The sequence below is a fragment of the Hypanus sabinus genome, chromosome 4, assembly GCF_030144855.1.
Source record: "Hypanus sabinus isolate sHypSab1 chromosome 4, sHypSab1.hap1, whole genome shotgun sequence".
Classification (NCBI taxonomy): domain Eukaryota; kingdom Metazoa; phylum Chordata; class Chondrichthyes; order Myliobatiformes; family Dasyatidae; genus Hypanus; species Hypanus sabinus.
The window spans coordinates 112,029,911-112,042,099 of record NC_082709.1 but is presented as its reverse complement, the minus strand read 5'-3'; the positions used below and the strand labels follow the sequence as shown (position 1 = coordinate 112,042,099).

The 12,189-nt window shown below is 41.4% G+C and overlaps 1 protein-coding gene across 1 annotated transcript; it reads right to left on the bottom strand.

Annotated features, from left to right (window-relative positions):
• Positions 1 to 439: 439 nt before the first annotated feature.
• On the bottom strand, positions 440 to 9,283 carry LOC132393106 (putative potassium channel regulatory protein). Its single transcript, XM_059967918.1, has 2 exons — positions 8,682 to 9,283; positions 440 to 6,156 (listed from the first exon to the last, which is right to left on the bottom strand). Exons 1-2 carry the CDS (start codon positions 9,248 to 9,250, stop codon positions 5,892 to 5,894), a joined length of 834 nt encoding a protein of 277 aa, XP_059823901.1. The 5' UTR covers positions 9,251 to 9,283; the 3' UTR covers positions 440 to 5,891.
• Positions 9,284 to 12,189: the final 2,906 nt, after the last annotated feature.

Here is a 12,189-nt window from a genome sequence, read left to right as displayed (position 1 = left end):
GGGGGGGGGAGGCCTATAAAATATAGATTGGGAGAGAGACAAGGAGTGAGAAACAAAAAGGCAGATCAATTGATAAGTTTAGAGGACTGTATGGAGAGAGTGAAAGAATGATTCCTAGCCTGTCCATTCTGTACATAAAGGTTTTACTGGTATTATGTCAAATAGTTAGCTATTCCAGTGACAGATCTGTGTCTGTTATCTGTTAACATAGCCATGAACCCAAGTTTGTTTTATTGTTTGCAGTCATGATACATCAGAACTGTGCTACACAACAAATTGTGTTTTCTCATTATTAGTTTATTGCTCTTGATTAAATGATTAGTAGGGGATGAATCATTAAAAGTTGCCGGTGGTCAGTGCTTTAAACTCGTTCTGGCAGTGAGTTCATGTTCCTGAGGGCTACAGAATTACATTTCAAAAAATCTCTTGCATTTTAGGCAATAAGCTGAGTTTTTCATCCTGGTGGAGGGAAACTAGTGCAACAAATTCAAAATGCTGGAAGAACTCAGCAGGTCAGGCAACATCGATGGAGAGGAATAAGCAGTTGACGTCTGGGGCCAAAGCCCTTACTAATTGGAGGTACCTCTCATCCACTCAGTGCGAGCGTGGTTCTGTACAAGATGATAAAGGTATAGATCGAGTGGACAGCCAGAGACTTTTTCCCTGGATGGAAATGGCTAACATGAGGGTGCATAATTTTAGGGTGATTGGAGAAAAGTTTAGGGGGAAATGTTGAGGTAATTTTTACGCAGAGTGGTGGGTGCGAGGAACACGCTGCCAAGGGTGGTAGTAGAAGCAGATGCATTAGGTATATTTACAAAACTCTTAGGCACGTGGATGATAGAAAATGTAGGAGGGAATGGTTAGATTGATCTTAGAATAGGTTAAAAGATTGGCACAACATCAAGGGCTGAAGGATCTGTACTGTTCTATGCCCTAAATTTGAGTTGGCCAGAATAGTTGTGCTCAACTAATCTGAGCAGTTTAGACTTAACTTCGATTCTCCAAAGTCTAAACAGATGTCAATGCACCTCGTAACTGAGACGGATAGGTAGTTTTCTGGTCTGAAATTAAAAGATTTATTTATTTATTTATTTATTGAAATATAGTGCAGAATAGGCCTTTCGAGCCACACTGTCCAGCAACCTCCGTCCTGGCTTAATCTCGGGGCAGTTTATGATTACCAATTAACCTACTACCCGGAAGATCTTTGGAATGTGGAAGGAAAACTGAGTTCCCAGAGAAGTCCCAATCATTCCATCAGAAGGACGTACATACTCCTTACAGATTACACCAGAATTGAACTCTGAGCTGTAACAATGTCGCTCGAACCGCTATGCTACCATAGTGTCCAAGCTGTTGGATTCTCTATTTTGCATTATTGATTGACCATTTTTAAAATGTCTCTACAGTTTCGCTTTGACTTCTTCCACTTTCACTGTAATTCCAATACATCCTTTTATTTATAGTCTCTTGACTAAATATAATCTTGTTGAATTCTCTTTCGGATAATAAATTGAGAACACAATTGAAACCTGTTAAGATCAAATAGTTTAATATTTTTATGGAAAATAAGAATATAATTCTTGACATTGAGAATATTGTGGGTTTGTTAATCATGATAACATTCAAAGAACTAATGTCTAGTTTTGAGGAGTCCTAGTTGCAGAATCACAGAATGTCTGCAGCACAGTAAAAAAAAGTGTCCCTGCCGAAATCCTGTAATGGACAGCTGTGAAAAACTTGAGCCCATGGATACTTCGCTCACTGGACAGATATAGGGATGGATGATACACTGTCTCTGAAGACACCAACTTGATAGATATTCACAATGATAAAACACATAATTCATTCAAATTACTGGTAACCCGTGATATTTACATGAATGCAGCCATTATAAATTTAAATTGGTGAATCAATCTGAAAAGGCTTTATTGTACACATTTAGAGAATAGAATCTCTATTTAACCTCGTTTGGTAGCCATCCACTTAACTCTAACCAGAGTATAATGAGAATGGCCACATTCATGACCAGAGCAAAATTATGATCTACTATTCCCAAACACTTAGATAAAATGAATAATTTTGTGATCATATATAGATTTCAAAGCAGTGCCTATTTAAGTTTTTAAGGGGCACCCATTTGATGCATCTTTTGAATTTGAGGTTGTATTGTTTGCATATTAATCATTGACTGTTGTACAGTACCAATGATGATAGCTGAATGCAAGGGACATGTATTATTTTTCACTTTATACTTGAGTATTTGTCTTGTGGGCCTCACATTTTTGTACTGTTTGGGGATAATACTGGAAGCAGGCATCTTTTAGATTGTGAATGAAGATATTATTTCTAACTGATCCACAGAACTCTTGTATTTGATTTGAATATTTCCTTTAATAATTATGGCTTGTTTGTATTTTTTTTTAAGAATTGCCCGTCCAACAGATCACTCCAAAACAGAGTTACTAAACCTTCACTATGCCATAAATTCGATTCATGGGTCAGGTCTGTCATGGGATCACTACGGAAATGCGTATGCAAGGTTTAGTTTTGTGTAGTTCAGTAATTAGTGACTCAGCACCTCCCTCAGAACTAACTGCAGTAACACATGTGACAGGAAATGTCTGCAGTGATTCACCCTGCACCTGGGAATCATGCAGGAAAAAAAATCATTTCATTGAAGATGCCATGTATTTTTATGATTGACCCCTCTCATTGTTTCTCATATACAAACTTGGCTCATTAACTAACTTTGCTAACAGCCATGTGACTCATCAGTGAGAAGGCCACCTTTCATAAGCAATATACATCTAGGGTGGGTATGATTTGGTGTTTAACCAAACAGGACAGTTGGGATGTTCAGATTAAGGAACATTGAGTGTAGCAAACACTTTATAAATACTGCTGACACAATATTAGTAGACAAAAAAGACAGATTGTACACCAGCATGAAAATATAAAGCTTATTTACCAATTTTCAATGTTAACAGTTAACAGGAAAAGAAAAGGGACCATTATAGTTAAACCAGTCAAATGTGCACATAAACATTGGAGCTCATTTCTGAAGTAGTCAAGTATATCACTGTACTCACATACCAAACCCATGTTCTGTGTGAACAACACCAGCCACAGTTTGAACTTACCTCGAAGACCATCTCAAACGAACTGGCTAACACGAGAGTACTAGCACTTCCTCCTTGGAACCACTCATCAGCACAAAGCCCTCCTTACAATGTGGTTTCTCATTCAGGCAGCATTCTCTCTAGGCATTTTCCCTTGTGCTCCACTCCACCACTCCCATCATAAGACCCCAAACCAAAATACTCTCCTTAAGAAATCTGATCCTGTCTGGCTCTCTTGAATATTCCATGCCATCCCATCACACTGGGCTGAAAGTTTCAACACTTACCAAGACAATCCTGATTGGTGGACACATTATTCATAAGTTGGACAACATGGCTCCTTATCTTTAGCCAAAAGCAAAACACTTAATAGCAGAACGTACGAGGAAATCTGCAGATACTGGAAATTCAAACAACAACACACAGAAAATGCTGGTAGAACACAGCAAGCTAGGCAGAACATGCTGCTTTTGCAGAAGATTGCTAAAAATAAGTTACCTCACAGCATAGTAGTAGAAATCCTAACCAGGGCATCAATACACTTAGAATCTTGAATTATAAGGCATTCAAACTGTATGGAGCGAGTGCGTGAGAATGGTGGTGTGGCCAAGACTGCCCCAGCCCTGATATTATTGGATGGAAGACCAGCCTCCTGTTAATGTTATAAATAATACATACTCTATCGATGTTATTCACATAATAGTTGAATTCTAGCGGGACTGTCACTAGGATAGTTAACAGGAATCAAACAATTCGCTTCAGCTGAGCAATAGTAAACCTTCACATCGAAAGGGGGACAGGATTCTTATTTTGATGGAATTCCTTTTCGTACAAACACAGCAGCGATTTCCAACGGACCAAAGATGGAGTGATGTACTGCCTACATTACTGCAAAAACTGAATTCAACCCCAATGTTTCAGCTCCTTGCTCTACCTCCACCCACGCATTACCCACCCATCTAGGAGCACCTTCGAAAGGGAACTGAGTGGGGGGAAAGAAATTGTGTAATTAAAACTAACTGTTCAGAATGGACTAAAGAGCGTGAGTTCACCGTTGGATTGAAGGGAGTAAAACATTTCTCCTTTATGGTTAAAACACTGATAAACTTTAGAAACACCAATTACTTGCTATTCGTAGAATCATTAAAGCTGGAATTATGAGAGTTCTGCACACTAGGAAATATAAATTACTAATTTAGATACACTTGGAAATGCACGGCACATTGACGACCTGCCTGACTGCTGTGAAAGAGCATAGATGCGACTCTATTTTAAGAACCGAATGTGCATTCTTTCTGTTTCCCTACAGACCATCCAAAATCTTACTCTCTTGACAGATTCTTGCTCGATTCTAATATGATCTCGGCCGGGAACAGACTGCGTCTTCCAAAAGTCTAGAAGTATTGGTAATAGCAGTAAAATCTGATCTACACAGTAAAAGGTGTTGTGAAACTTAAAAGATATATGATGTGCCTGACAAAGTGCAAGTATCTCGGCCCACATCATCCGTTCTTTGCCTGTGTTCCCGCTTGCACTGCATACACGGATGACCCATACTGTGTTGGCTCGATACGTCTCCTTCCCTCGAGGTATTCCATGTGTATTCGGTACTCCCATCACCACCACGTATCACCATCCCGTGCATTTTTCATCAGAGTTAATGGAATTTACCATCTCTTTCGGTGGTTCTATTTAATGATGTGAACACCATCAAGGTTCCCGTGTTCCCTGCATTTTAAAGCAGATTAAGACAATACCCGCGCAATGCTATTACAGCTCGAAGAGTTCTGAAACTCGGAGTTCAATTCTGTCGCTGTTCTCCGAGGAGTCTGCCTATTCGTCCTCCCCATGGAATGCGTGGGTTTCCTCCCACATTCCAAAGACACACTAAGTAGGTTAATTGGTCATTGGATTGTCCCGTGGATTAGGAATGCGGTTTGTCGGGGGGGGGGGGGGTCTATCTAATTTTCTTCCAATCAGCAGCGTGCCATTAAATTTCCTCCAACTTTTGCACCCATCAAGGTCACTCGAAGGAAATAGATTGTGATACATGTGTGAATCTTGGACCTGGTAAAATCAATGATAACTACTTTACACGCATTCGCTGCGTAAAACTGAATTGCGTAGTTTATATTAAATTCAGTACGTTCATTAATCATTAATTTCTCTTTGCATGGAGTGAGAGATATTGTGTGATTTGCACATCTTCATTGATTTGAGTAAGTTGTAATTGCAGCTGAAGCCAAATTTCACAATACTGGAGCCTATTAAAGTACTAATTGTTGTTAATTATTAAAGCCAAGTGATGATGTTGTTTGCTTTCCATACAGCAGAGATGCCAAAAGTGAAATATTTTCACTGCTACCTCTTCCACGCCAATGAGATTCTTGCAGAACTCTTGCTGTTTAAGCTGCTATTTGCCAATTTCTAAAACTTCTAGGTTTTGCCCTGCTGATGTTCTGGTTAAAGTTTGGGGGTGGGGGGACTATGCTCAGCGCCTACTGGAGAAAGTAGTTTCATATCATTCGATAAAAGAGCGTCTGTTTCAACGGTTAACTGTTTTCTCCCTCCATATACTGACTTTTTTTTCTGAGTATCTCCAGCCTTTTCTGTTTTTATTTTAGATTTTTAGTATCTACCGTTTCCCCCACCTCCCGTGTTAATTTTGGCTTCCAAGGCATTACCTAAGCCAAAATAAAGTTCATCTTGTCATGAGACCAAAAAATAGGTCCCGTTGCAATCTGTTCTCCCGCTCATTAATAGTTCCTATATTTTGTAGTTCCTCCTATTCTGTGGCATTTCTGCTTGAAAACGAACTATGTTGGTACTTGTTTCTCCTTGCCCAATAGATGCACCGAGATACTCAGTTCTTCTGTTTCGTTCGAATGTGTAACATTCAATCTTCTCAGTAGGAGAGACTGTCCTCGTGCTTATAAGGCAAAAACCTTCCCTCAGTAAAGTGTCTATGAGTAATCCCAGGACATTAGAGCCATTGGTAAGTTTTCTTTCATCTGGCTGGATAGATACATACCTGAAATAGATAATTTAATGCTCTCAGTTAAGGGAATACATGATTGTTAATCACAAAAGATACTCAATAAATTTAGAGGAAAGTTCTGAATTATGACACTTTATTGACCTACAAACCATATATTACTACTAGAGTCAGAGTCAAAAAGTCATTGAGTTATAGCGCATGGATACAAGCATTTTGGCCTAACTCATCCATGTTGACCAAGCTACTTTCCTGAGCTGCTCCATTTGCTTGGTTTTGGCTCATATTCCTCTGAACCTGCCTATCCATGAACTTGTCCAAAAGTCTTTTAAACGTATTGTACCTGCCTCTACCACTTCCTCAAGCAGTTCATTCCATATCCCCATCACCCTCTGTCTGAAAAACTTGCCCTTCAGGCCTCCTTTAAATCTTTCCCCTCTCACCTTTAACTATAGTTTCCCTCTAGTTTTAGACTTCCCTATCCTGGGATAAAAGATTGTGACTTTATCTACGCCCCTCATTCTTTTATAAATCTCAATAAGGTCATCCGCCGACCTCGTAGTGCCAGGGCAAATAGACACAGCCTATCCAGTCTTGCCTCTTAGCTCTAGCCCTTGCTTCCTGGCAATATCCTTTGTAATCTTTTCTTCACCATCTCCAGCTTAAGCACATCCTTCCTAAAGTATGGCAATCAAAACTGCACACAATAGTCTAGGTGCAGTCTTATGTTTCCCATACAACCTTAACATGATGACCCATTTCTTGTACTCTGCCCCATTTAATAGAGTATAAGCATACCATTTGCATTCTTTCCTACTTTGTTTATCTGTGTCCCCACTTTCAGGAACCACCACGTTATTGTACCCCTATATCTCTCTGTTTTGCAATAGACCCAAGCCCTGTGTAAGTCCAGTTTTGGTTGAAATTCCCAAATGCATCACTGTTATTGTCCAAGTTAAATTCCTCTGCCACTCATTTGCCCACTTTCCCACTTGATACAGAACCTTTGTAACCTTAGGTAATCATCTTCACTGTCCATCATCCCACCAATTTTGGTGTCATCCAGTTGATAATTTAGATGATAAACAACAGAAGACACAGTGTCAATTCATGTGGCACACCATATCACTGGTCTCCAATCTGTAAAACGACCTTCTGCTACCACTCTGTAACTCATTCTACCCAGTCAATTTTGTAACGAGTTGGCTAGCTCACCCTGAATCCCATGTGATTCTGTCTTACAGCCTACCATGCAAAACTTTGTCAAAAACTTTAGCTCTGAGGCGTTTGAAGACTTAGTATCTTTATAATGCATTTGCAATAAGGTGCCTTCAAAGCCAAAAGTAATTGAATCCTGTAGAAGAAATTCAAGTGACTTCTGAGTGATAGCAAATAAAAATAAAATCGTTTATGAGATGTTGTGGCACTTTTTTTTTAAAAAAAGCTTGAGTGTTCTCCTGAGGTGCCTACCAAATACAAGTACAACCAGACTCAGCAAGATCAGGTCAACATTAATTGATTACCACCATTTCTACAGTAGAAGAGTGACTATATTTTAAATGTGTTTTTAAGCAAAAGGTAATGAAATATAGTCCTATACATTTAAAAATACTAGAAGGGATTTTATTATATTCACCAAATCATTACAGCCTGGAAGGAGATTATCTGGTTAATTGAGCCATCTATATAGCCCTGTTAGTCAGCTATTATTTCCCTGACCTTTCTCTATCATGTTTAGCTGATTGAAAGTGCCTCCAGCATTCCTTCAGGTAGCACATTCCTGATCAATGAATTACTAAGACTGTCATGGCTGTTTCACCACTTATTTTAACACTACAATCCTCAATTCAATATTCTGTCATTTGTTCCAGAAACCCTTAATAATTTTGATTACCTTCACCAGTCATCCCTCAATCCTATCTTCTGCAAGAACAATCCCAGCTTCTGAACTTTATCTGCATTACTTAAGTTCTCCCACCCAGGAGTGAGGTGCACAATAATTAATCCCTGTCCAGGACAGTCATAACTTTCCTTTAGTGTGGTGATGTGAGATACTCACAATGGCCCAAACCCCTGCTTTATAAAAGTTCCACATAAACTCCTTATCTTTGTATTCTATGTCTTTATTTACAGAAGGCAGAAAGAAATCTGGTTTTTAATAGCTTCCTCAAATTGCCCTGCCCCTTCAGATATACACTCTATCTCCTTGTTCCTGTATATAGAGTTGTAACCTCTGTATTCCCAGGCTGATGCAATGGTCACACTTTTTAAAGGCCTGCCATAAACAAACTGCTGGTAGGAGTGAGTTAAGAATGACTACTCCGCCTTAGAATGGATCCTTGACCTAATGATATTTGGACTGCTTGTTCAAATCTAGTCCCCAGTTGCATAGTTTTTGCCCCTCACCCCCCCCCCTCCCCCATCACTGGGTTCGGTGCTGATGGGTGTGAGGGGGGGGGGCGGGGTCAGGAATGATCTCAACCACACGTTATACCTAGGTTTCTCAGTGACAGAAAAAGCAACACAATCTAGCATCAGCTTTTGCAGATCCAGCTATTTACCTTGTTGAAAGCTCATCTCCAACTGAATAGTCAGTTCCACATTGAAAGACGAGATCGTGGTGAGAAGGTCTCTGCAATGGAATCAAAACCAAGGGTTTCTGAACTGAGGAATGATTCCAATTCTGGCCAGGCTGTTCTGCAAACACCATAATACGTCCAGCTAATGTTTCAATGGTACTATTACAGGAACAGAAAACTCTGAAGAAGGAGTAGGTTTCCTGCAGGGAGTATCTCACCTCCAAGATTTCCAACTTTTGTTTCAGCCGATCCTGCTTGACAAGTTCAACCAAGAAAGGCAAATTGTAGAATTCTGCCTCCCTCACCAGCCTGTCGTGATCCGAGAATGCAGAAGGGAGATCGAGCTGTCGAGTTCTCAAGAAATCCAGAATGTACCGAAACAGACTACCATCCCTGTCAATGAAAATTTGTCCGTTGATTATTCGGAAATCGGGATCACCTCCTTCCAACGCTTGTGCTAACCTGGAATCGTGGTACCTCTTGAGGGTGCCTGCATATGTGGAGTACTTTATACCCCCAACATTCAGAATCACAACCTCTGCCTTATTCATTCTTGACAAATTTGGGGATTTCTGACCCACTCAGTGCTGCTCCATCTGGAGAATGCAACGATTAAAGACTTTGTTCTCTCGTCCTTGCTGTTGCTAAGCGACCTAATTGTAAACATAATGCTAGCAGCCCAATGCAGTAAACATAATGCCAGTACTATCACGAAAGAGTTAGTGTGAGGGATTCCCAATATACAACATCAAATATTGCCAGTATTGACATCCCTCAGATCTTTATAGGTGATGTATATACTACGGTGCAAAACTTGACCCCCCCCCCCCCCCAATGAAATCCAACGGCGTGCTTCGCGGTAAATTAGGTGGTGACTTCTGCTGCAAGAACAACGTGTTTCCATTTTTAAAAATAACTGTACAGGCTAAAATACCAGCGAATGTAAAGATAAATAGTTCAAAGTTAAACAAAAATGTATTATCAAAGTACATATATGTCACCATATACAAACACTGAAATCCATTTTCTTGCAGGCATTCACACTAAATACAAGAAACACTATAGAATCAATGGAAGACCACACAAAACAGAACGAACAACCAACGTACAAATAAAACAACGGACTGCGCAAACAGTTAAAAAAAACTAAAATAATAAATATCGAGAACATGAGATGAAGAGTTCTTGAAAGTGAGTCCATAGGTTATGGGAACAATTCAGTAATGGGCCAAGTAAAGTTATCCCTTCTGGTTCAAGAGCCTGATGGTTGAGGGTAATAACTGTCCCTGAATTAGGTGGTGTGGGTCCTGAGGTCCCTGTACCTTCTTCCTGTTGGCAGCAGTGAGGAGAGAGCATGGCCTGGATGGTGGAGAGGGCTTTACCCAAGATGGATTGGGCTTTATCTACTACTTCCCCAGTATGGCAACAGTGTACCAGGGCTCTAGCAGGTAGGACCTCCACCGTTTTCTCTTCCACGGGGAATAACAGGAGATGGTAGCCATGAAGCACTTCAAAGGGTGGCATAGCCATGGCAGAGGAAATGTGCATGTTGTGGGACAGTTAGGCCTAGAGTAGATGCTTTTTCCATGTGGAAGGATCAGAGGTTGCAAAGCATCACAGAAACGTCTCTACTTGCTCTTTGTGATTGACCATTGGTCTGTGGCTGATATCCAGAGGACATACTCACTGAGGTGCTGAGGAGAGAGCAGAAGGCACATCAGAAGCTGGAGACAAATGGTAGGCCCCAGTCCAACAATGCCCTGAGGGAAACAGTGGAGGCAAACTACATGTCGGAGAACTCAGCAGCTAGTGGAAATTTGGGGAGGGCAATGAAGTGGGCAGCCTTGGAGAACTGGACGACCACTGTCATGATCACCATGGCACCATTAGGAGGTGGCAAACCTGTGATGAAATCCATGGCAATGTGGAACCACGGGCATCGGGGACTGATAGGGGCAGCTGGATCCCAGAGGGCCTTTGGTTGGAGGAATTGGACTGTGCAAGTTGAGAGCAGGCAACAATGAACTGAAGTCCATCTGTGATCATAGTGGGCCACCATAATCAGTGTCACAGAAAATCCAGAGTTGTGCACCTAGATAGCCAGAGCAGGGTGAAGAGTGGGCCCACTGGAGTGCCTCAGAGCAGACGGCTGCTGGCACATACGTACAGTTGTCAGGTGTGTCGGCCAGTGCAGGCTCATGCTGTAGGGCCTGACAGATATGATTCTCAAGATCCCAAATGATTGAGGCAAGGATGGAATGATAGTCTGAGGGTTGAGCTCTGTTTCACCTGGGTCAAAGGCAACTGCCTTTGTATTCTTGGATCCGGGTCAGTAGGAGAAGGTGATGTTGAATTACTCGAAGAAGAGAGCCCAGCATGCCTGGCATGGATTGAGTTGGTGGATTTGTTATATGGATATGCCGCTCTGGTGGTCAGTCCAGATCAGAAAGGGTTCAGTGTTTCCCATTAGCCAATATTTCCATTCCTCCAAGGCCTATTAAATGGCAAGTAGCTCCCTATCTCCTACTCCGTAATGGTGCTGTGTAGAGTTAAACTTACATGAGAAGGCACAAGGGTGTCTTCCTCTCCTCCCTTCACTGGGAAAGGATGGCCTTGGCACCCACATTAGATGCATCCACCTCTACCCAAAAATGGTCCCAGAAGGGCTCAATTAGCAGAGGATGGGAATGGTGTTTAAGGGTCTCATGAGCTCCTCAAAAGTGCGGTCCACAGTAGCAGACCAGATTATCTGTGAGGTAGTTGATTTGGTGAGGGAGGTGAGAGGAGCAGCAATTTGGCTGTAATTCATGATTAAATGGTGGTAAAACTTTGAGAAGCCCAAGAAGTGCTATAGCTGTTTGGTTTGAGGAGTATGGTTGGGGCCATTCAACAATGACACACACTTTCTCTGAGTCTATGGTTATGCCTGGGGTAAAAGGATGCAACTCAGGAAGGAAAAGACTAGGGTGTGGAACCAACATTTTTCTAACTAGCAGTACAGCTGGTTTTCAAGGAGATGCTGAAGGATTGATTAGCTGTGACAGACATAGTCTTGGGGGGGGGGTATCATTGGAGATGATGAGGAGGTCATTGAGGTAGATGAGCTCTTAACTGTGTAGCATGTCTTGGAGGATCTTATCAATGAATGCTCAGAAAATGGCTGAACTGTTGGAAAGTCCGGGAAGCATCAACGAGTGTTCATAGTGGCCAGTGTGTGTTATGAACATTATCTTCCACTGGATACAGATCAGGTTGTACTCACTCTGTAGATCCAGTTTGGTGTAGATCTGGACCCCATGGAGTGTTTTGAATGTGTTATCCATCAAGGAGAGAGGATAGCGGTTCTTAATGGTGATTTTGTTGAGTCCACAGTAGTTAATGTAGGGACGAAGACCCCCACCCCCACCTTCCTTCTTGAAAAAGAAAACTCCTGCACCATCTGGGTCTGGAATGGTCAATTGAAGCTGTGCTGTAGTGATTCAGCGATGTA

Coding starts and splice junctions, on each gene's coding strand:
- LOC132393106 (XM_059967918.1), bottom strand. CDS start 9,250: ATGAATAAGGCAGAGGTTGTGATTCTGAATGTTGGGGGTATAAAGTAC. Junction 6,157..8,681: donor GGAGATGAGCTTTCAACAAG/GTAAATAGCTGG, acceptor TATCTATTTCAG/GTATGTATCTATCCAGCCAG.